This window comes from Pleurodeles waltl, chromosome 1_2 (assembly GCF_031143425.1).
Source record: "Pleurodeles waltl isolate 20211129_DDA chromosome 1_2, aPleWal1.hap1.20221129, whole genome shotgun sequence".
Classification (NCBI taxonomy): domain Eukaryota; kingdom Metazoa; phylum Chordata; class Amphibia; order Caudata; family Salamandridae; genus Pleurodeles; species Pleurodeles waltl.
Genome location: NC_090437.1, coordinates 713,173,837 through 713,197,560, shown reverse-complemented (window position 1 = coordinate 713,197,560; position 23,724 = coordinate 713,173,837). Strand labels below are relative to the sequence as shown.

Here is a 23,724-nt window from a genome sequence, read left to right as displayed (position 1 = left end):
GTGTTGCCTGGTGTGATAGTAGGTTCCATTTGAAGTCAACACAAGGAACATTCCAGCTTTATCTTTTGCTGCCACCTTCCTGTGGTGTTGTAAATTCATTTAGAGGTGGACTGCTGCTATCTCACAGCATACCACATTGTGTTCCAGGACTCTGCTTCATCAATGGGTCTCTGATAAACTTTCCCTAAATAGCAAACTAAACTTTATGGAGTTTAATTTGCAGTACTTGTAACAGTTTTACTTACACATAGGTGGGGTCCAATTAGGGGTTTACTATGCAAAATGTATGCTGTGAACCTTCTTCCTTTCTTCCTTTCTCTCTTTCTGTCTCTCTATCTCTTTCTCTGTGTCTCTCTCTCTTTCTCTCTCTGTCTCTCTCCCTCTCTCTTTCCTACCTGAGTCGCCCCCCCCCCCCTAAAAGAAAAACAGAATATGCTGTCTTTTGTAGTGTCTGCTTTGTGATTGGTTCCTGTCAGTGCTGCAATGAGTGCAAAAGAAAGCACTGATAAGGTATTTTCAGGAGAATGTATTGACATGTTTTTAATTGTTGCTACAGGTGTGGCCCCTGGCAATCTGCTATAATAAAGCAATGTGTATAAGATGTAGCTCCACATATTATTGGCATCATTAATCATCCATTCACGCCACGCCAGCCTCTATTTCTTATGGCATTCACCAGTTTAGACTAGTGAAGTTTATTGTGGTTAAGGGGTCAGTGGAGACTGGTTTAGATAATTGTTTATAGACAAAACTGTGAAGAATTTGGATCACATCTATGTGTGATTTTAAAGTCATTTGTGTATCCCAACTTTGTTCAGTCTATCTAGATGTATAATTACGCGTCCATTACTTATGTTAATGGCATTACTCCTAGTCCTACTCCCTCGCCTTCCTTTCCACCAATGAGGCTCCCTGCCTCCCCCTAGACCCCTCCCTTCCCCTTAAAAAAGGTCCCCCACCACCTCCTGTACAGAAACAAGCCCAAACAGCAACTCAGGCAGTCCGTACCGGAAGGCGAGGTAGTAGGACTAGGAGTAATGCCATTAACGTAAGTAATGGACGCATAATTATACATCTAGATAGACAGAACAAAGTTACCTCCTGTCCCTCCCTCGCCTTCCTTTCCACCAATGAGACATAGCAAGAGAAAAACAGGAGATGGATACTGAGTTGCAACAAGTTTAATCACAACCAAAAAAGGACACCGAACACCCACCCCCCTATTACATCATAGAGGATAAGACACGGTGACCCAATACCGACTCCAAACCGCCCAAGTCCGCCAGTCTGTAATGACGAACAAAGGTAGAAGGCGAGGCCCAAGTAGCGGCCCTGCAAATTTCCACCACACAAGCACCCTGCAGCTCCACCACCGTAGCAGCCATACCCCTGGTAGAACGGCCCTGTATCCCCTGGGGTGGAACAACCCCTTGCAAAGAATAAGCCATCAAAATCGGAGAGCGAACCCAACGACTCAAGGAAGTAGTGGACGGCTTCTCCCCCCTTCCAAGCTGGACCGAAATTAACAAACCGGGAATCACCCTTCCGGAAAGGAGCAACCACCCGTAGATATTCCAACAAAGATTGACGAACATCCAAAGAATGCAACGAACCTCCTCATCCGAGGAAGGATCGGGACAAAAAGCAGGAAGGATAACCTCCTGTCGAGCATGGAAAGCCGAATTCACTTTGGGAACAAATGAAGGAACCAGAACGAGCACAACCCAATCAGGAAAAACCTTACAAAAAGGAAAAGAGCAGGCCAACGCCCCCAACTGCCCCAAACGACGGGCTGAAGTAACGGCCACTAGAAAAAAAGTCTTCAAAGATAGATGAAGTAAGTCACAGGAATCCAGAGGTTCAAAGGGAGGAACAGTCAAAGCATCCAACACCAAAGAAAGATCCCAGGAAGGAAAAGACTGCACTGAACGAGGAAACAAGTTAAGAAGACCCTGGAAAAACTGAGATATCAAGTGACTCATCAGACAGATTACGCCACGGACCCCTAAAAGCCTGAATCGCAGCCCACTGCACACTCCGTGAAGCCACAGACAAACCCAACTGGGCCCCATCCTGCAGAAACTGCATCACCTCAAACAGACAAGCTGCTGTAGGATCCAACCTATGCTGCAAACACCAGGAAGAAAAAACCTTCCACTGCCGATCATAAGAGAGCAACGTGGAACGACGCCGCAAAGCCAGCAAAGTAGAACTCAAAGCGACCGGCACCCCAAAGCTCGTCAATCCCCTCCGTTCAACTTCCAAGCCGTCAAGTGCAACCGCTGCAGCGACCGTCAGGAGGCAAGGAAACTCCAGAGGCGAGGGACAGAGAGGAAGAGTCCACATGTGACCGGAGGCCATCAACCAAAGCAGCGGAATCCAATTCGCCCGTGGCCAATGGGGCGCGATCAAGAGAACCCTGGCCTTTAGAAGACGTACCCTCACCAGAAACACACGGAGCAACTGGAAGGGCGGAAAGGCGTACAAAAGATCCTGAGGCCAAGGAACCGACCTCCCGTCCACCGCCCACGCCTGGAACCGGGAGCAAAAGCGCCTCACTTTCGCATTCCCTGGGGATGCAAACACATCCAACACCGGAAGACCCCACAGGCGAACCAGGCAATGGCACAGAGACAACCGGAGGGAGAAAAGCTGAGACAAAGGAATGACCCGGCTCAGAAGATCTGCCCGAACATTGACCACCCCCTGAATGTAGGTGGCTCGCAGAGATACAACCCACCCCTGCGCCCAAACAAAAATGTCCCTTGCAATGCGGAACAGCGACCGCGCCTGGTCCCTCCCTGCCTGTTCACGTAAGCCTTGGTCACCAAGTTGTCTGTCCAGATAAGAACATCCAATCCGTTCAGGGATTCCTGAAAATGAACCAGAGCAAGAAGCACCGCCTTCAACTCCCGCCAATTCGAGGAGTGTCTGGCCTCCAGAGGCGACCAAAACCCCTGGATCTGAGCCGACCCCAGCCAAGCCCCAACCTGAGAGGCTGGCATCAGTCGTCACTACCACCGGGCGAGGAGGAGATAAAGACACCCCCAAATGAAGATGAACCAGCCACCAACCCAACTCCCTGCGAACAAACCCTGACACAGGAATCCTTGTTCGAAGAGAACTCGACCCCGGAGACCAACGAACGAGAAACCAATTCATCAGGCAAAGAAGATGAAACCGTGCCCACGGCACCAGAAAAATCACTGACATCAAATGACCCCGCAGACGCAACCACTGAAGGGCCCTGGGAGCAGGCTGCGACAAGATCGACAACACCTGTGACTGGAGACACAACAACCGCTTCTCCGACACAGTCACCAAGCCTTGAAGAGTCTGAAACCGGGCCAGAGGCAAAAACAGATCCTGGGAAGGGACCAAATCTGCCTCCCCCCCCACCCCCCAGTTGACCAAAAAAACGTGATTTTGCAGGACCAACAGAACCCGGGCCACATGACTCCTTAAGAGAACCTGAGTAGGAGCTTGAATCAGAATATCGTCCAAATAAGGATGGACAAACTGCCCCTCAGAATGTAGAAGAGCTACCAGAGGGGCCAGCACTTTGGTGAAAATCTGTGGCAAGGACTTGAGGCCAAATGGCAGAACACAAAACTGAAAATGGTCCTGGCCCACCGCAAAGCGTAGGAACCTCTGAGAAGACAGAGCCACTGCAACATGAAGGTAAGCATCCTGCAGATCCAGAGACCCCAGGAAATCCCCTGGACCGACCAGAGGAACAATTGACTGAAGGGAAAGCATACGGAAATGCACAGTCTTGATCCAGGAGTTCACACCCTTGGGGATTGAGGACAGGACGAAAGCCCCCTGACACCTTTGGAACCAGGAACAAGATGGAATAAGCGCCCAGACCTCTCTCCCCCACAAGAACATGGGATATGGCCCTCTTGATGAGCAAGTCCCGGACCCCCTCCAACAATGCCCTCCTCTGGGCACTGTTCGCAGGCAGTGGAGTAGGACGAACCCCGTTATCTGGAGGCACCACGTTGAAGTCTATGGCGTAGCCATTGTTCACAATGTCCAGCACCCAGCGATCGTTGACATCCTCCTGCCAAACTTGAAGAAAGTGCCTCAGCCAACCCCCAACTGGCCCGCTGCCAGGCCCACAGTGATTATCAGGATTCCTTCTTGAGGCCTCCCCGCCCTGAAGGAGCAGACTTTTTAGGAGAAAAACAGGGCTGAAAACGACGCTTCGTGAAAGAAAAAGACTTGGAATCAAATTTGGGAGAAGACGAGAATGCTTCTGCCAACCCTTGCCAGAAGAAGAACCACCTCTGTAAGGCAAGGCGTGCTTCCTCTCCTTAAAAGCTTCCGAAAGCATGGAAGGCAACTGATCCCCAAATAAATTGTGCCCCTCCAAAGGCAGCCTCAAGAGAGCAGACTTCTCCCCAGGATCCGCCTTCCACATCCTTAACCAGAGGGACCTACGAGCCCCAATCAAAGCACCCGAAGCCAGAGCCGAAGTGCGGACAACATCAGATGACATGTCCGCCAGCAACCTGGCCTGTTGTTCCATAACTGCCAGCAGTTCCGAACACTCAGAACCCTCCTGAACAGCTACCGCAAGTTTGTCAAAATCCTGCACCAAGGATTGGGCAGAATAAGCAGAAAAAATACCAACTCTAAGGGCCAAATTCTCCGCCGCAAACACCCTCTTCAGACCCGAATCCACCTTTCTGTCAGTGGCATCAGCAGGAACACAGTCTTCCGGATTGACCGCCGTTTTGCCAATTAAAGTTGCCAAAATGGAATCAAGCTTAACTGAAGGTGGCAACACATCCTCCCCTTCCAGTAAGTACAGTTTCTGAAGGAAGCACGGAACCTGAGTCTTGTCCACATCTTTCCACTCCCGGAACACCATATCCTTAACAGGGCCCTGAAAAGGCATGGTAAACCTTGAAGGTGTTTGATATTGAGGGAACAAGCCTGAATCAGTCCCTGAAGTTTGAAAAACAGGAAACCCTAAATTGTCCCGAACATGCGTCAGAACCTCCCACATCTCCTCCCTGGAGACATACTTCCCAGCAGAAGAAGTAGAAGGAGTGTAGGAAGTTGGCTCTGTATGCACTATTTCAAAGTAAGGAATAGTATGCACAGAGTCCAAGGGTTCCCCTTAGAGGTAAGATAGTGGCAAAAAGAGATAATACTAATGCTCTATTTTGTGGTAGTGTGGTCGAGCAGTAGGCTTATCAAAGGAGTAGTGTTAAGCATTTGTTGTACATACACACAGGCAATAAATGAGGAACACACACTCCGAGACAATTCCAGGCCAATAGGTTTTTGTTATAGAAAAATATGTTTTCTTAGTTTATTTTAAGAACCACAGGTTCAAATTCTCCATATAATATCTCATTTGAAAGGTGTTGCAGGTAAGTACTTTAGGAACTTTGAATAATTACAATAGAGCATATACTTTTTCCATAAAACACATTTAGCTGTTTTAAAAGTGGACACAGTGCAGTTTTCACAGTTCCTGGGGGAGGTAAAGTAATGTTAGTTTTTGCAGTTAAGTAAACCACCTACGGGGTTAAGATTGGGGTCCAAGGTAGCCCACCGTTGGGGGTTCAGAGCAACCCCAAAGTCACCACACCAGCAGCTCAGGGCCGGTCAGGTGCAGAGTTCAAAGTGGTGCCCAAAACGCATAGGCTTCAATGGAGAGAAGGGGGTGCCCCGGTTCCGGTCTGCCAGCAGGTAAGTACCCGTGTCTTCGGAGGGCAGACCAGGGGGGTTTTGTAGGGCACCGGGGGGGACACAAGTCCACACAAAAAGTACACCCTCAGCAGCGCAGGGGCGGCCGGGTGCAGTGTGCAAACAAGCGTCGGGTTTCCAATGGGAGTCAATGGGAGACCAAGGGGTCTCTTCAGCGGTGCAGGCAGGCAAGGGGGGGGCTCCTCGGGGTAGCCACCACCTGGGCAAGGGAGAGGGCCTCCTGGGGGTCACTCCTGCACTGGAGTTCCGATCCTTCAGGTGCTGGGGGCTGTGGGTGCAGGGTCTTTTCCAGCCGTCGGGATTTTAGAGTCAGGCAGTCGCGGTCAGGTGGAGCCTCGGGATTCCCTCTGCAGGTGTCGCTGTGGGGGCTCAGGGGGTACAACTTTGGTTACTCACAGTCTCTGAGTCACCGGAGGGTCCTCCCTGAGGTGTTGTTTCTTCACCAGTCGAGTCGGGGTCGCTGGGTGCAGTGTTGCAAGTCTTACGCTTCTTGCGGGGATTGCAGGGGTCTTTAAATCTGCTCCTCTGGATACAAAGTTGCAGTCTTTGTTGAACAGAGCCACTGTTCTCAGGAGTTTCTTGGTCTCTTGGAAGCAGGGCAGTCCTCTGAGGATTCAGAGGTCGCTGGTCCCAGGGAAAGCGTCGCTGGAGCAGTTTTCTTTTGAAGGCAGGAGACAGGCCGGTAGGACTGGGGCCAAAGCAGTTGGTGTCTTCTTTCTTCTTCTGCAGGGGTTTTCAGCTCAGCAGTCCTCTTCTTCGGTAAGTTGCAGGAATCTAAATTCTTAGGTTCAGGGAAGCCCTTAAATACTAAATTTAAGGGCGTGTTTAGGTCTGGGGGGGTTAGTAGCCAATGGACACCCTCTTTGTGCCTCCTCCCAAGGGGAGGGGGTCACATTCCTATCCCTATTGGGGGAATCCTCCATCTGCAAGATGGAGGATTTCTAAAAGTTAGAGTCACCTCCGCTCAGGACACCTTAGGGGCTGTCCTGACTGGCCAGTGACTCCTCCTTGTTATTCTCATTATTTCCTCCGGCCTTGCCACCAAAAGTGGGGCCGTGGCCGGAGGGGGCGGGCAACTCCACTAGCTGGAGTGCCCTGCGGTGCTGGAACAAAGGGGGTGAGCCAGGTGTTACAGCTCCTGCCTGGGGGAGGTGATAGCATCTCCACCCAGTGCAGGCTTTGTTACTGGCCTCAGAGTGACAAAGGTACTCTCCCCATGGGGCCAGCAACATGTCTCGAGTGTGGCAGGCTGCTAAAACCAGTCAGCCTACACGGGTAGTTGGTTAAGGTTTCAGGGGGCACCTCTAAGGTGCCCTCTGGGGTGTATTTCACAATAAAATGTACACTGGCATCAGTGTGCATTTATTGTGCTGAGAAGTTTGATACCAAACTTCCCAGTTTTCAGTGTAGCCATTATGGTGCTGTGGAGTTCGTGTTTGACAGACTCCCAAACCATATACTCTTATGGCTACCCTGCACTTACAATGTCTAAGGTTTGGCTTAGACACTGTAGGGGCACAGTGCTCATGCACTGGTGCCCTCACCTATGGTATAGTGCACCCTGCCTTAGGGCTGTAAGGCCTGCTAGAGGGGTGACTTATCTATACTGCATAGGCAGTGTGAGGTTGGCATGGCACCCTGAGGGGAGTGCCATGTCGACTTACTCGTTTTGTCCTCACCAGCACACACAAGCTGGCAAGCAGTGTGTCTGTGCTGAGTGAGGGGTCCCCAGGGTGGCATAAACTATCCTGCAGCCCTTAGAGACCTTCCCTGGCATCAGGGCCCTTGGTACCAGGGGTACCAGTTACAAGGGACTTACCTGGATGCCAGGGTGTGCTAATTGTGTAAAACAAAAGTACAGGTTAGGGAAAGAACACTGGTGCTGGGGCCTGGTTAGCAGGCCTCAGCACACTTTCAAATCAAAACATAGCATCAGCAAAGGCAAAAAGTCAGGGGGTAACCATGCCAAGGAGGCATTTCCTTACAAGGAGTGTCATCATCCGATGAAGAGGACCCCTCCGCAGCCACCGAAGGACGGGATGCCGTAGAATGCCCAGGTCTAGGTGCTCCAGCTTGAAGAGCACGAGACCCAACCACCTCAATCATGTCCTGAACCTCTTCTCTGGACATGAGAGGCGCAGGAACCTCTAGCGCAACCTGGTGTCCACCAGGAGTGGGAAGGGGAACCGCAACGTCCTCCCCCGAAAAAAAGACAATCCTGCGCCGCTTGGAAGGAAGCTGCCTCGACATTATCCCAACAAGAAATTTACCCAAGAGGCCAACAGCATTCAGTAAAATACTGGAGAAAGTCATCCCCCCCACCCCCCAAATCAACATCAGCAAATGAAAAAAGTGCATCAATTAACCCAAAACCATAAAAAACACAGGCAGAAGCGCCCATCCCACCACCAAAATACAAATATTCCCAACCGGCACATCAGCACAGCAAACGCGAGCCGAAGATCCGGAAGCACAGTCCCAGCCACCATAGAGCCGACTGACTCCGTCAGCCGACTCCAAGGACGCGTCTCCAAGGCAGCGCCGCCTGCCACAAGAAGAAGCGACCGCCGGGAAACTCTCAGCAAGGTGCTCCGTGCTCGTTGAGAGTGAAGACAACGCCCCCCCCCCCCCCCCCCCCCCCCCTCCTCCAGGCCCTGCTGTGGAGGAGAAGGAAAAGGTAAGTCTAGCGGGTCTAGACAAAAAGAACAGGAGGTGGTGGGGTGGCGGGGTCTTTTTTAAGGGGAAGGGTGGGGTCTAGGGGGAGGCAGGGAGCCTCATTGGGGGAAAGGAAGGCAAGGGAGGGACGGGAGGTAATGCTGAAGATGCACAGCTGATTTTTTCAGTCTCTTTAGCATACATTGTTTTTAGAACTCCCTTAGTAGCACGATCTGTCTTTTGCAAGAAGTATTGCTATCTTATAGAGACTTGGAGCCCACCCAATGTTTAATCATTGGTTAGCTTCATTGTCACTCCCATTTGCTTGCTCATGTTTTCTAGCAGTTCCCCTTGTGTACTCATCCCCCTCTGCCAAGCTTGCTCACGTTGCTGTTTTGCTGCATTTGTGCTTCTCCCCTGTCCTACATAATGGGGAACTCACAAACATTATCCCAGGGACCAAAAAGTTTGGTCTGTGACGTGCCCTAGGGGACATTGATGCCAGTGAGGTGGCGTTTGCATGAGTGAGTTGGGGGGATTGGCAGTAAGGTGGGTGTAAGCTAAGCAAAGGATATATATATCTGGTGACTGATTGAACTATGTGAAACAAGACACCCTAGGATTAATCCTGGCTTCCCCACTTTCCCAAATTGTGTGATCCTAGGCGATTGTTTATTTTCACTGTCCCTCCCTTGACTTCATTACCACATGTAAGAGGGCCTCGAAATACATGATTTCAGGGTGTGCAAAACCTGCTCCTGTGTCTGATTTAATAAACTATGATTTTGTTCATGTATAATAGGAACCCAGGCCACCCAAAAAGTACACATAACAACTGACTTGCCTCTTTAATTCACTATTGACGTTGTTGTCAGGGGTGGGGAAAGAGTTAATATTGCTAAATTCAAATTAGAAAACTATCACTTTTAAGTTAAACATTCTCAATGCACTGATTTAATCAATTATACTTAGATGAAAAGGATATGCACGTTAACGAAATACACTTTTTGAATTTTGTAGCGACTGTAATATTTTTACACTTTGGCAGCAAGGTGTCTTGAAAAATAAATATTTTTCTAAAGTAAAGCGCAGGACTCCCTAGTTACTGCCTTTTTTAAGACCAGCTAACCTTGAAATGAACAAGTACTTGTATATTTCATATATTTTTATTTTTAGTGTAAACAGCCTCACAGTGCTCCTGTCCCCCAAGAGGCTACATGCAAAGCTCACGGGGCCCGCATGCTGCCCCCAGGGCCGTACTGAGTATCCCTGTCCTACATGGAACCTTTGTTTGTTTATACCACCTGCATTGCTTTTTGCCTGTGTGCTTCTCTCCCCAGCCCCACGTTGCGCTCTCATACATTTGCTCTCCCCACATTCCTCTCACTGTTAGTTTCTCCCATCCCTGCCTTTATTATTGCGTATCCCTACCAGTGAGATATATATAAATATGCATTTTGGAAGTATATGCTTTGTGCATTCACCTAAAAAATTACAAGGCCCGTTAAGTCATTATATTTTTTTCTCTCTTTTAAAAAAAAACAGTCTGCACAGCATCGGGGATATGCTGTACTTGACTAGACCGATTTGGAAAGCCAATAGGTCCCTAAGGGGAGACTTACTGGTTTTGCCAAGGGTAGTGTTTTATTTCAATATTGTGCATGATAAAGGCAATTTAAGGAGTCTTTTTTTTATTTTTTATGTCACCTCATAATATCTTAATTATGTTCTGCAAGTGTAAACAGGAGGCAAGAAAAAAACCGAGATATATATTTATTCATATTTTGCTTTGAGGGCTTTGTCTGAAACGTTTTCATTACTATGCAGAGTGGTTGGTAACTGAGAGGGCTTTTACTTCTGTTTAGAAGAACACTTTACATTGTGTGACATAAGTTATGAATGGCAACAAGCTGTCAACTGTGTTACAAGCCTGTTCTAGTTGAGGATAAAAACACTTTAATTTTTTCCTTTTAGGTCAGGAATCGGAGTATGCAGCGACAGCAACCCTGCCGTATCCATCAGGTCCTGGTTAGTCTGACATGAATTTGTTTTTTATATACTATTTCATTTTGTGGCTCAAGATGGAGAGAGAGGGCAGATGATGTTCATCTACTGTTTTATTTCTAATTCAGCTTTGTGGAGAAATGCCACATTCCTCTTTTTCAGAAAGGACAGTTTAGCTTTCCTCTTTTGCTAAAGTAAGAGTTGCATTTATAAAGATTGATTTTCAACCCGAAAGAAAACCTGCTGCTTTTTATTTAAGTGGAATCCATGCTTTTTAACTGTTAATATTACCTCTAACACACAGTAGCCTTATTTTCAACGCTTCTTCAATCCAGACCTTCTACATTGTAATCCCTTTGCAAGAACAATGGAAATTGGTTTTACAATTAAAGTAGAGATGAGGCTGTGTCTGGTGTGCCCATCTCGGTCGATGTACAGCTTGGTGGTCTGTCCATTATGTCTTTGGACCTCCACTGTCATGCCCCTGATTCGCCTTGCTGTTTATTTTGTGGTGACCAAGTAGTTTTATGACCGTGCTGATGTTGCTTCTACTCTGAACATATTTGCACCTATGTCCTGGCTATCTAGCAACATGCATATTTTTTTCTTCCTTGTGGCCCTTTGTATATCTGTCCGCACAGCATATTTCCATAAGTGCCACACGAGCTGCATTTTACACTTTCTTGGTAAAATCCAAGAGAGTTCTGAGCAGAAGACAATTCCTTCTACTTGAGACTCATAATCACTAGGCTGGTCCTTCACAAGTTTGCCCCCTCCACCCTATGCCCCACCCATGCCCCCCCCCATGTAAAAAAAAAAGAATGTCTGACTCCATAAAGAGGCCTGCAACTCCCCCACATTGACTGATTGAATGCCCTAGTTGTTTCTGATGGCAAGCACCAATCATCCCTGAATGTATCTCTTTGTCTCTAACATGCCAGTATTGATGGTGTGCTCAAAACGTGGGGCCTCCTTTTGTTTTCTGTGGCTTTCTACTGATGGGATGGGTATGGACACCAGTATGTTCTGCACCAACGTAACTTATTTTTTTAAAACAGTTTTTTATGCTCCATGACTTCCTGTACTAATAATGAGGGTCAAGTGGGCTTTTCAACATGCCATCTTTTCCCCGGAACTGAGGTAGAGAGCGCCCCTCCTAACATTTTGCTTTGTAAAGCAAAGGCTGTTTTGCCATCACCCACTCCTTTTGTTTTTTTGGGTACCAGTAGATTTCACCTCTATTCCACTTACATCTGCCGCTGCTTAGGCCCTACTTTCCACAATCCAATGAACAGTTTCATGGTTCTCACAGAGTACACTCTACATTTGTCCTGGTAATACAGACATAAGCAAGACGTGACTCAGACTAAGTCCAGTAGGTAGCAAAATTATTCCAAAGAGCTGGCCACTAAACAATGTAAAGAGACTCTTCTCACAGATTAAAAGTTCTTGGAGGGTGGTGTATACAGTGTTTCTTATGACAGATTCACTAATTCTTTGATCAGGGAAGATTGCCCACCTCCCCAGTTAGTTTGTTGAAGCCATTAAAAATGTATTCTTCTTAAACATCCATATGTCTTTGAATTGTGTAACTTGTTTAACATGATATCATTTGGTTGTAGTCCGGTACTACAATGTGAAAAAAGTATTTTATCGGTAATTTTGCAGCACCTTATGCTGTTTATGTTGATGTGTTCCATAAGCAGGGCCACTATAATTGTGATTGTGCAGCTGCAACTATTTTTGCAGAATTACAGCTTTGCCACATAATCCATCATCTGCCCCATAATCTGCAGATTTTAACAAAAAAACGTTTCTAGATCAGAAAGTTCAAAAGTTAATAAAAATGCAGCAACATGTGTTGCTGTGTGCTGGAAGGCCCTTTGAAGAACTGGGCTGGTCCTCTTTCTGTTGCTTATTGCTATATTTGGGTGTTAATGTGGTACTAATGAAGTGCAGGTTTAAAAATGATGAAATAATGAAATAATATTATTGCAAAATGTGCCACATTATTATGCCTCATAATTTGTGTTTTCTTGCCGCATGATTTACTCAATCCTGCTGCATAATGTGGCCTTCTCCTGTTGCAGAATTCCAGTATCCCTGTGCATAGTGTATAAAACATTAGAAACCCCTATTAGGAACTTGGCGGCTGGCTGAGTGATGGTTGTCACAGTGGGAGAGAAGCTCAGCAGAGAAGTTCATGCAGGGCGCTTAGGACGTAGTCCGTTATGGCCACCCCTCTCCTCCATGCTTTTATCGGATATTTCTAAGACGCTGCTGGTGGTATTTGTTTATGGAAACACTACTAACCTCCTTCAGATACTAACTTCCTTCAGACAGACTGACCCAGTTCTCTGGTGGTCCCCACTTCTCTGGTACACGATCCAGGCTTCCGTTGCACCGGAAGGCTCATTGCGCTCTCACAGTGGCAGCCGGTATCCCTAGGGTAGGCTGAAAGAGCTATAGCTGGACTTTTGGAAGAGGCCCCCCCTTGCAAGCCCTGTTTGTAAAGATATTCTGGAATTCCTTGGCCAATCCACTTCTGAGGTGAAGGCCAATATTGCCATGTGCAATATGCCATTCGCCGTTTGCTGAGAACACAGAGCTCTGGGTGCTTATTGGACTCGGGCACTACTTTTGGTAGCCATCCTTTTTGTGAGTCAAGGTACATTAGAAAGAGGTTCCTGCATACTGGCAACAGACTATGACTGGCAGTACGGACAATCAACGTTCCTACAGCAGTGCCTTATAGACTGCAATAAACATAAATAGTGAGGCTCCATACTGTGCCAAATAATGCTATTGACGATATCACTGAACTATCAATTAGCCTTCCTAGTAAGGATACTGATAATGAGGAAAATAATGCACAAATATTTGGGCATTACCTGACCGAGCTTTCACGAAAACAGTTCTCACTAAAACAAGTTGTAGAACTCTCAGCGCAGTGATCGCGGAAAGGTGTAAGGAGCACAGGTTTTGGCCATTCTGTGTCTGTCTACAAACTCTAGCACCACTATAATTGTATCAGCCAGATATTGCATCAACCACCATTTATACTGGTGAATCTGTAGACTTTGCAAGCTCCTGAAATCCTCCGTTTTATAACCAAGTAATTGCGCTTGCCACAGCTAATAGTCTTCTACATGGGGCAACTTACGAAATAAGTGCTGTAGACACTGCTGTTGAGACGGCAGCTCTCACTGACACTCCTCAGACTTCTTTTTCCCCTCTCTGATTACTGCCATGTGGACTCTCATGCTGGTAATATGACAAACTCTGATACGGGGTGGGGTGGCGCAGGGGATAGAGTGCATAAAAGAATGAGGAAAGCAGGGCTCCAGCCTGAAGGAAAACCAAGGACTGCATCACCTACGGAATCGCTCTGTGAATAACATGATGGCAATGACTTCCTACAGCATGTACTGTGACATCCTGACTCTGCAGAGAGTAATGATACAAACTGTTAAGAAGCGGAGACTGTGGATTATACACAGTGGCTTTATTTGGTTACCAACCCAAAGCAGCACATCTTGACAGCTCCACCAACCGCCGTAGAATGCCCATACTCTCAGACCTCAGAACCTCAATCACATCAGGGCTCCAGGTTCTCTGTGTTGGAACACAAGAGCAGACCAGGTTCTAGGCTCATAGGCATTCTCAGCACAACACAACACATCCCCTTTCCTTACATTAAATATTAAATATTCAAAGAACATTAAGAACATCTAGCATGGAGATAATAAAATAAAGAGTTAAATAAATAAATAAATAATGAACATAAACGAGCAATATATAGGGAATTTGCAACAATAGTATAAAGGAATTAACTAAAGGAACATCATTTACAATCTACAAGGAATTAAGGTGCCTAATCCAACAACTTTACAAAGTATAAGGGATTAAAATAACGATTTGCAAGGTGTCCGAAAATATTGTCCTCAAACTAAATACAAGATATCATGTTACATAATCTTTCGACCACACTGGTTTAGAGCGTACCCTAGAAGGACTTTTGATGCGTGGTAGATCTTTGAGTCCGGAAGAAGAATGACTTCCATCCTGGCTCCCCATGGTAGGGGAATTCTCTACCAAGTTGTTCCATTTGACAATCCTGGACATGCTCCACACATCCCCATTATCAAGGACCACAACATTTTTCTTCTCCTCTCTGATGTGGAAAGGCCCCTTGAAAGATGACATACCCTTAGTACAGAAGCCGGGATTCTTTACCAACACCATGTCACCAACCTTCCACCCAACCTTAGAAACACCATGTTTGGTATTATAACGCAACCTGTATTTATTCTGATACCTTTCCCTAAATTCAGGTGCCTTGTCAAATCTGCTCCAATCAAAATTACCTTGTACCCCCTTTTTCTTGAACCATGCCGGGAACAGCTTGGTACAAGCCGACCTCCCCCTCATATACTCAAAAGGGGCAATGTTGGTGATGCTATTAGGAGTATTGCGATACGCCCACCACATATCCCTGAGGAGACTAGACAAGGAAACCCTGGTACTAATAGCTTCCTGCACATATGACTTCACCATTCTGTTCATACGCTCTGCAAGACCATTGGCCTGAGGTTGGTACAGTGCTGTCTTTAAATGTTCAATAGCTAAAGAGTCCAAAAAGGTCTTCATGTCTAGTGAAGTCAACTGTACACCATTGTCAGTGACCAGTTGACTGGGTAGCCCTTCCCGAGAGAATTCCTCTTCCAAAAACTTAATGACTGTTCTGGTATCAATTGAATTTACACACTTGGTCACAACCCATTTGGATGCATAATCCACCATAAGTATAACATAACGCTCATTCGTTGGCAAAAGATGGAAGGGACCCATGAAGTCCAGCCCAAGTTTCATCAAGGGTTTATCAGGAATCACTAGTGGAGAAAGTGGAGCTTTGGCTACAAATTTGTTCTTGTCACTACATGCACAGCTCACACAGTCTTTGACCACTGTCTCAACATCACGATCTAAACCAGGCCACCAATAAGTTGTCCTGAGTCTGGACTTAGTCAGGTTCCTACCCAGGTGTCCCTCATGAGCAAGATTCAAGATCTTATCCCTCAAGTCCCTGGGGGGTACATATTTAGTACCCACACACTCCTTAGTCCAATTAAACTCACACCCCTTCTTCAAAAGAGCCCTAAGGGTTTGGGTCACACTTGAAAAATTTGCAACAAATTTAGAGTAATACTCAGCCAAACCTAAGAATGACCTCACCCCATCTCTATCCGTAGGTTCAGGCGCGCGGACTATGGAGTCCACTAATTCCAACTTGGGTTTGATTCCATCACTAGAAATGGTATGGCCCAGATAAGTCACTGAAGTAATTCTAAATTTACACTTTTCCTCCTTCACAGTAAGACCAGCTTTGGCCAACCTTCCTAAAACTTCACGAAGGATCTTGTCATGTTCAAACACAGTTCTGTCATGAATCAATATGTCATCTTGGAAACACAAGGTACCAGAAATTCCCTCAAGAACCTTCTTCATGATACGTTGAAAACAGGCAGCCGCAGAGGCCAGCCCGAAAGGCATTCTCAAAAACTGATAGGCCCCTAATGGTGTTACAAAAGAGGTGAAATGTCTGGACTCAGGGGGCAGAACGATCTGATGATAAGCCGAGGATAAATCTATAACACTAAACACTTCCGAGCCACCCAGACACGACAACTCTTCGGAGATATTAGGTAAGGGTTGGCGATCTACCCATATATGCTTGTTAAGGTCCCTGAGATCTACACACATGCGGATCTGCTTCCCATTATCCTTCGGTGCTAGAACAACAGGGGCTAACCATTCAGATGATCCAATCTCTTCAATTACACCAGCCTTCATTAACTTATCTAAATCCACCCGTAGGGGTTCTAACACCAATTTGGCTACCCTTCTGACCTTGTGCACCACAGGAACAACATTTTTCTTCAGTATAATTTTGTGTTCAAAGCCAGTCAAACAACCCAATTTACCACTAAACACTCCTGGAAATTCTTTACAAATCTCCATATGGTCCTCCTTATTATGTACTACCATAACTTGTTGTTCCGAACTAGGGTCTAATTTGATACCCATGTCCCGTTGGTGGCGCCAACCTAAAAGATTATTGCCCTGTTTGGCTACATAAACTTTGCCCATAGTGGTCTTATCTTGAAATTGGATGTTCATGACTCTATATCCAATCACCTCCATTTTAGCACCCCCATAGCTGACTGGGTTAATATCAGGTTTAACCAAAGAAACAAGATCCTCTCCAAAAATTGTCTGCCAATTTTGTTCACCCACCATGGTGTAGGGAGATCCGGAGTCTGCTAAGACAGTAACAGTTTTGCCATCAAGACTAATGGGGCATTCTGGCATAATTACAGGTCCTTCATCCACCCTCCCAGAGTTGCCTCCAACCTGGTTGACCTCTTGCTCCACATTGAGAACCATATTATTCACATTCTCAGTGACTAAATCTATATTGTTTCTGTCATTGTTACAGACTCTGGCATAGTGGCCCTTCCTCCCACACTTCCTACACAAAGAATTGCGTGCAAAGCTGTTTGGACTGTTTGCCGCATGTCCAGAGTGGCCACAGCGATAACAACGAAGAAGTTTAATGTCCCTCCTCTTCTCCTGGGTTGATGTCTGTGCTTTACTGTCGTTGCCAATCTTTAATACTTCTTCCTGAATTCGTGGTAGGTGTACAGTGCACAAATTATCTCCTTCTGGGTGATTCATCTCCTTGCTTTCCATACCTTCAACAATAGCAATGGCTTCCCTCAGATCAGGGTTCTTTGTCAAAAGTTTTTCTTGGACTTTCTTGTTGTTGGTACAACGTACCAACTGGTCACGAATAAGAGAGTCCGTAATATCACCAAAATCATAAGTGCGCGCTAAAGTACGTAGGGAAGCGATAAAATTTCCAACACTTTCAGAAGTACCTTGGGATCTGGCAAAAAATGTATGCCTTTCCAAAATGACATTAAGTTTCGACTCAAAATGTGCTGCTAACATTGCTACAGACATTTCATACATATTTCTGGGTTCGCCCTCTGTTCCCCCAAAGGTTAGAGGTTCAAGGCTATCATAAATGTTTCTACCTTCAATTCCTAGATTGTGCAGTAGAACAGCTTGTTTCCTTGCTGGAGAGAATTTTTCCCCTCCTATAGCTATCAGGTAGGAGTCAAACAGATTTTTCCAGCGTTTCCAAGGAAGAATGGGGTCCCCTTTATCTGACAAAAAGGGGGACGGTTGTGACATTGTAGGCGTTGCCATTGAAGAAGGAAGGAAGAGCACAACGTCTAAGAAACTGTCAGATTGTCTGTCAGTTAGTGTTGTCCGCTCGAGAACAAATGTGATCCCAAAAAAAATGCAGATTCTGTAGAAAGGAAGCGCGTTACGTTGCCGCTTAGTAACGCAGACGTTCCTGAATGAAAAACACACGGCAATCAGGAAAAAAAACTGTCCGGGCTTATGCCTGTGATCAGATATGGGGACGTGCGTTACGTTGTTGCATAGTAATGCGTCCTCAAAACCTCTGGGAATGTATGCAAAACACTGCAATTCTCGGGCAGGGACACGTGTTATAACATTGCTAGAAAACGCATCCTCTGGCCTTTGAGAAAAACAAAACGTGCAGCAATGGCTTTAAATTGTAACTTGGTAATGCCTATGCAGAAAGCTGAGCACGCGGCGTTGCTAGGTAACTGCAGAAAACAAAACATGCAGCAATGGCGTTATGTTGTTGCTTGGTAACGCCTACGCTGAAGACTGAACACGCAGCGTAGCTCGCGCAGGCATGAAGCGCGAGGATAACTTCTTCTGTGGTCGAAAAAAAATAAAAGTCTGGCAAAATAAGAAGACAAAAACACTTGCCCCAATAAGAATGTTTCTGTAAATTTCCACGATCAAATCTTCTTCGTATTACTCGTTCCGCATCCACTTCTGGAAATCCACAGCAACAGTAGAAGCCACGCAACATGCCCCGGACATCTTCAGGTAAGGACTCGTGGGTTCTGGGTTGGTTAGGCCCTCGTCGCCAGTGTTAAGAAGCGGAGACTGGTGAATTATACACAGTGGCTGTATTTGGTTACCAACCCAAAGCAGCACATCTTGACAGCTCCACCAACCGCCGTAGAATGCCCATACTCTCAGACTTCAGAACCTCAATCACATCAGGGCTCCAGGTTCTCTGTGTTGGAACACAAGAGCAGACCAGGTTCCAGGCTCATAGGCATTCTCAGCACAACACAACACAAACACTTGAAAGCAGCAGGAGCATCCTATCCTCTCATCAATTTGTAACCTTTTTGGCCTGCATAGACCAGAATCTAAAAAACAGACCGGTGCACTGAAAACATCCCAACTTAAGACTCCGATAGCAGTCTGTAAAATGTTCAGACAGCAAACTGGAATATGCATCTCAAATTCGGAGGACAGGGCACAGTCGATGGGTCAACAGACCTAAGCAAATGAGAAATTGACTAAAGGCTTTACTTGTAAAATGGAACATCCAGAAAACTGAATGCACAAAAACAATCTGAGAGCTCTGGGCATTCCGGAAGGCACAGAAGGCGATGATCCTACTGGCAAGCATTTCCAAGTCTTGAGGAAACGGTCATCGACGGTCCAGTACAGAGAGCCCATCACTTTCTCTCTGTTAGGTCTATGAGATGGGAAGGTGATCTGTGACCTAAAGCCACCTGATTAACCTGGGCAGTTTTGTCTTTTGACAGCTTCTTTCTCTGATTGCTTGCTTGTAAAAAACACTGGGTTACCGGTTGAGGGGGTTGGAACCCTTCTCAAACAACAACCACAACTACCAGAGTGAAGCCACAAGTCAATCCTCAATCAACCTGTGCTTAGTCATCTTGTAGGTTGGCACGGAACAGTCAGGCTTAACTTGGAGGCAATGTGTAAAAGTATTTGTGCTGCGCTTCTAGCAGTGACACAGTGAAAACACACTACAAAAGGATCCCACACCAATTTAAGAAAAGTACAGTATTAAAAAAAAAAAACAAGACCTGAACGACAAGAATCTAGTCAGCAGAACTGGGGACATGCAGATTTAAAGATTTCAGTGAAAATAACACCACAAAGCACCAAGTGTGGCTGGTGGTTGTGCTGGCCCGGGACAAAGTCACAAGTTCAGATCGAAGACAATGGAGCGCAGGCCAGCTATAGGGACCCAGTTAGGCCTGGTGAGCAAAGTATCTTAAATCCTGGTTTGCTGAGCATTGAGAGAATTTCTATCAAAGATGTGTCATGCAGCCACTTGGATGTGTTAGTTCTGAGGTGCTGTGAGGCTGAGATGCAATGTCCTGCATCGTCTAGGATCCTAGCAGCACAGGCTTGCAATTCAAAGGATGCTATCAAGAGTTTGTTGCGGCGATTGCAAGGTGCTGAGATGCGGAGTTCAATGTAGTTGAGGAGGGGTGCGAGGGCCTATGCCAAAGATAGATCATGCACTTGTGGTTCTGAAGGGGCAGTGGGTCGCGAAGGCGATGCAGGCCTTTCAATAGGTCCGATCCATGCAGCAGCAGCGATATGCCAGTTCCGCTCTGGGTTGCGCTGCACAGCAAAGGAGATGTTATTCCCACTTCCCAGGGCTGAGGTGGCACCACTTGGCATGGTAGACTCACAGATGGCAGAGCCCAGGTGTTGGGTTTACCATTGTTGGAGCCTTTTGTCCCTGAGGCTCAAGTCAGAAGGCCAGCCAACTAGCCCTTGGAGTTACTCTGGGATGCTGGATTCAACAGTTGGAGGTCCAGTCCTTCTCACCTGGGCAGAAAGGGTAGAAGGGCAACAGTCCAGCAAGGTGGCAGTACTTTCATCAGCACAGCATTCCTTTTTCTTGGCAGCATATCCACAAGACCAGAAGTATACTGAAGAGGTAGTGTCTCAGGATCAATATTTGTACCTGGGCCTTCCAATGAAGTGGGAGAATCTTTTTGAGGTTTCCCTTTGAAGTTCACATGTGTACTGATTTCCGTGCCCTGGCCCCAGACTACAGGGGGTATGCAGCCCTTTTTGTAGCGGCAGGGCACAGCCTATTCAAGTGTAAGTTAGGGCAGTGCCCTGCCCTCTCTTCCTACCAGTGATGGCCCATGTAGGCACACCTAAGCTGTCTATTGTGTGTGGCTGTCTATTACACGTACTTAAAGCCCAACTTTCAGCTAAACCGGGCCATGTGACACAGAGACAAGCTATGGACACTAACTGGCTAAGACAGGAAGTAGCCAACTTTCTAAAAGTGCCATTTTTATATCTGTAATTTAAAATCAGATTTTACCATGAGATGAGGGTTTTTAATTACAATTCAAAAGACACCACACACAAACTGGTTACCTGCTCCCATTTGAAAATTACAACTTATGGGAGAAATAGGCCCAGCAGTATGTGAAAAATTAATGTAATAGTTTTTTACTACCAGGAGATGTGAAACTTAAAAGTACATGTCTACTTTTTATATATAATGCACCCTACACTCTGGGTTGTTCAGAGCTTACCTGGGGGATGTCTTATATGTATTAAAAAGGAGTGTTTGGGTCTGACAAGTTTATTTTCCCAGGTTGAAATGGCAGCTTAAAAATGCACACACAGACTGCAATGGAAGACCTGAGACATGTTGGAAAGGGCTACTTAAGATAGAAGGCATAATCAGTGCTGCTGGCCCACTCATAGCATTTAAGTTACTGGCCTTGATTACATATAATACTACTTTACTAGGGACTTATAAGTAAATTATATATGCCAATTAGGGATAAGCTAATATTACTATGTTTAGAGGAGAAAGCATAGCACTTTAGCACTAGTCACCTATGGTAAAGTGTGCAGAGTCCCAGTACCGGGAGATATGAGGTCAGAAGAATTAAGGAGGAAGGCAGAAAGTTGGGGTGAAGACTACCCTAAGGCTGGGAGGGTTTGGGTTTGGCAGCAGGGTTATTTTGCCAGGTAGTCATGGCAGTGTAAAACTGCACATGCAGGCTCTGCGATGGTAGGCTTGAGACATGGTTAAAGGGCTACTTAAGTGGGTGGCACGTTCAGTGACCGTAATTAGCGGTAATCCAGATAGAAAATGACTCAAGCTAATTTGGGCCCCAATTATTGGATGGATGGAATCCTCTAAAGACTAAGACTACTAGATTCGGCAAAATTAAATTTAGCTTTAGTCCCTTGTGTATTAGGAGCTGGCCTTTCCTGGTCTTTATTGTTTTTCTTTTTTATATGACATAAGTAACTAATTAAATCTGTTATTTATTTAAACCTTATTTATGTTGTGTACCTCTTGTATAATATGAAGTAAAAAAGGAACACCTGTTAGGATTGGCCTGTTGAAAATGTGTTTTAGAGAGACTAGATTTCATTGGTTTTTAACTATGTGAAACTTTGACCCTGGCCATGTTTTCAGTGGGATTTTAACTTACCAGCAGTACAGATCTAATGCAAGGAGGTGCTTTCTCAAAAAAGATAAAACTCAAGACTCAATGGCATCCTGCAGGAAATGGGTCTGAGAGAATTATGGCAAGAACTGCATCCTAATGATACAGAATTTTCGTTTTTTCTCTCGTCTAGTGCTCATGGTCATGCAGAAATTATATTGTGCCTCCCCTCGTTGAGGAGACCCATAGGTCACTAAGCTTGAACTTGGGATTGGGCAGGCCCCAGTATCAGCCATGAAAGCTGCTTTTCTTAGCAAAGAAATTTGGAATTCTATGGATGAGTACTTGACACTAAACCAGGCCTCAGTAGCCTCTCATGTTTCGAATGTACTAAGGGTGTTGTTGGCTGATAAGTATGTTGCCTTAATGCATTCCTGCCCAAAACTCTTCTCCCCCCTTCCCTCCCCCCCACTCCCGACTTAATGGAGGCTCAGAGGATGGAAGTTGAACTGAAGGATCTGTTAAATGAATAGAGAGGAAACTCTTCTCAGCATGCTTATGCAAACTCACACCTATCAGGAGAACCATATATTTGGCTAGGGCAGATCTTGTGCTGCTTTAGTTGCACCACTACTCTTACATATTTTAGGATAAGCAAGACATGTTCCTGGCACGCCAACTTTTTAGTAAGTCGGGGGAAAGGGTGAATGAATAAGTCAAAGAAATCAGAACTTCTCACTGGGCAATATTACAATCTGAAACAGAAAGACTTCGAGTTTGGCAACAACATAAAGGTCCACAAACCAATCCAGGTCTTAAATAATAAGGACTTTACGACAGATGGGTTTATGGGTAACTTTTATTAAGCACATGGGACTTCAATAACTCATAAATTGACACACCTCTTAAATGGCTTTGCAAATGTGGGCAAAGTAACATCTTGTATTACAAGGACTGGATTGGATTATATTCTCCTGACCTTAAATGACCTTATGAAGTCTCTGCTAGCAGTAGTTAGACTGTTATAAGTGTTTAAAGAGGTAGCAGGATATAATGTTATTATGGACACATCTGAGGTTTTCTGTCTGTCTCTTGGCCCAAACACAAAACGAGCCTTTAGTGAAGAGTCTCTCTCTCAAATGGACATGCATTATATTAAATATTGGGGCATCAAAATCACACAGCCAGTTGCTGACCTGTATGTTGCCAACTTCCCATTCTGGTTGGAAGAACTGAGAGGGAAAGTGTTTAAATGCGCCTGTATATTTATCTCCTGGGTAGGAAGAAGTGATACAATTAAAGTTCTTCCAAGAGTTTTATACCTCTTTTTGGCTCTTCGGATCAGAAATGAAAATAGGTTTTAAGAGCAACTGCACAAACTTTTTTTTTAAAGTTCATTTCCAACCTCAGCTTCTTCTACGGCTGAAGGGGCAGATTATCTTAACACATTTTCACATTAAATATATGGCATAGCTACTGATTGTTAGGGAGTGGTTGGGCCCTTTGTGATGTTTGGCTGGACAAAAAATGCAGGATCCTTGAAATGAGTACCTCAGAACTCCTTTGGCTAATACCCTCAAAGTATGAAACATATTGATGACCCCATCAATGCGGAAATTGGGCCTCTTTGACAGGTAGATATGCTGAATGTTGGCAGACCTGTGTGAGGGACAGTAGAGTCAAGTTTACAGCATGTGCTGTGCCACATCTCAGTGCAGCACTCTCCTGCAACCTAGTATTTTGTACATACATGGCAAGTTGTTTGTCTTCGAAGAGGAGGTTCCGATATGGCTCATGATTTTTCTCTGAATACCACAGTGCACCAGGGCAAAGACTTCACCTCTTATTGTTTTATTCCTTGGTTGATTTCAGGTGTACTCTCGGAGCTCCTGAGAACTATCGCTTGTCTCAGAGTATTGGACCCGCATTCTGCAGTGCACATCATATCCCTGTCAAC

At 45.8% G+C, this 23,724-nt stretch overlaps 1 protein-coding gene across 1 annotated transcript in view; it reads left to right on the top strand.

The window, feature by feature from the left end:
- The window catches only part of PLRG1 (pleiotropic regulator 1), a 168,341-nt gene that overhangs the window by 21,572 nt on the left and 123,045 nt on the right, over positions 1–23,724 (top strand). Inside the window, exon 4 of the mRNA XM_069242908.1 lies at positions 10,357–10,410. Coding sequence (XP_069099009.1) covers positions 10,357–10,410 — 54 coding nt within the window. The remainder of the gene's footprint in view (positions 1–10,356; positions 10,411–23,724) is intronic.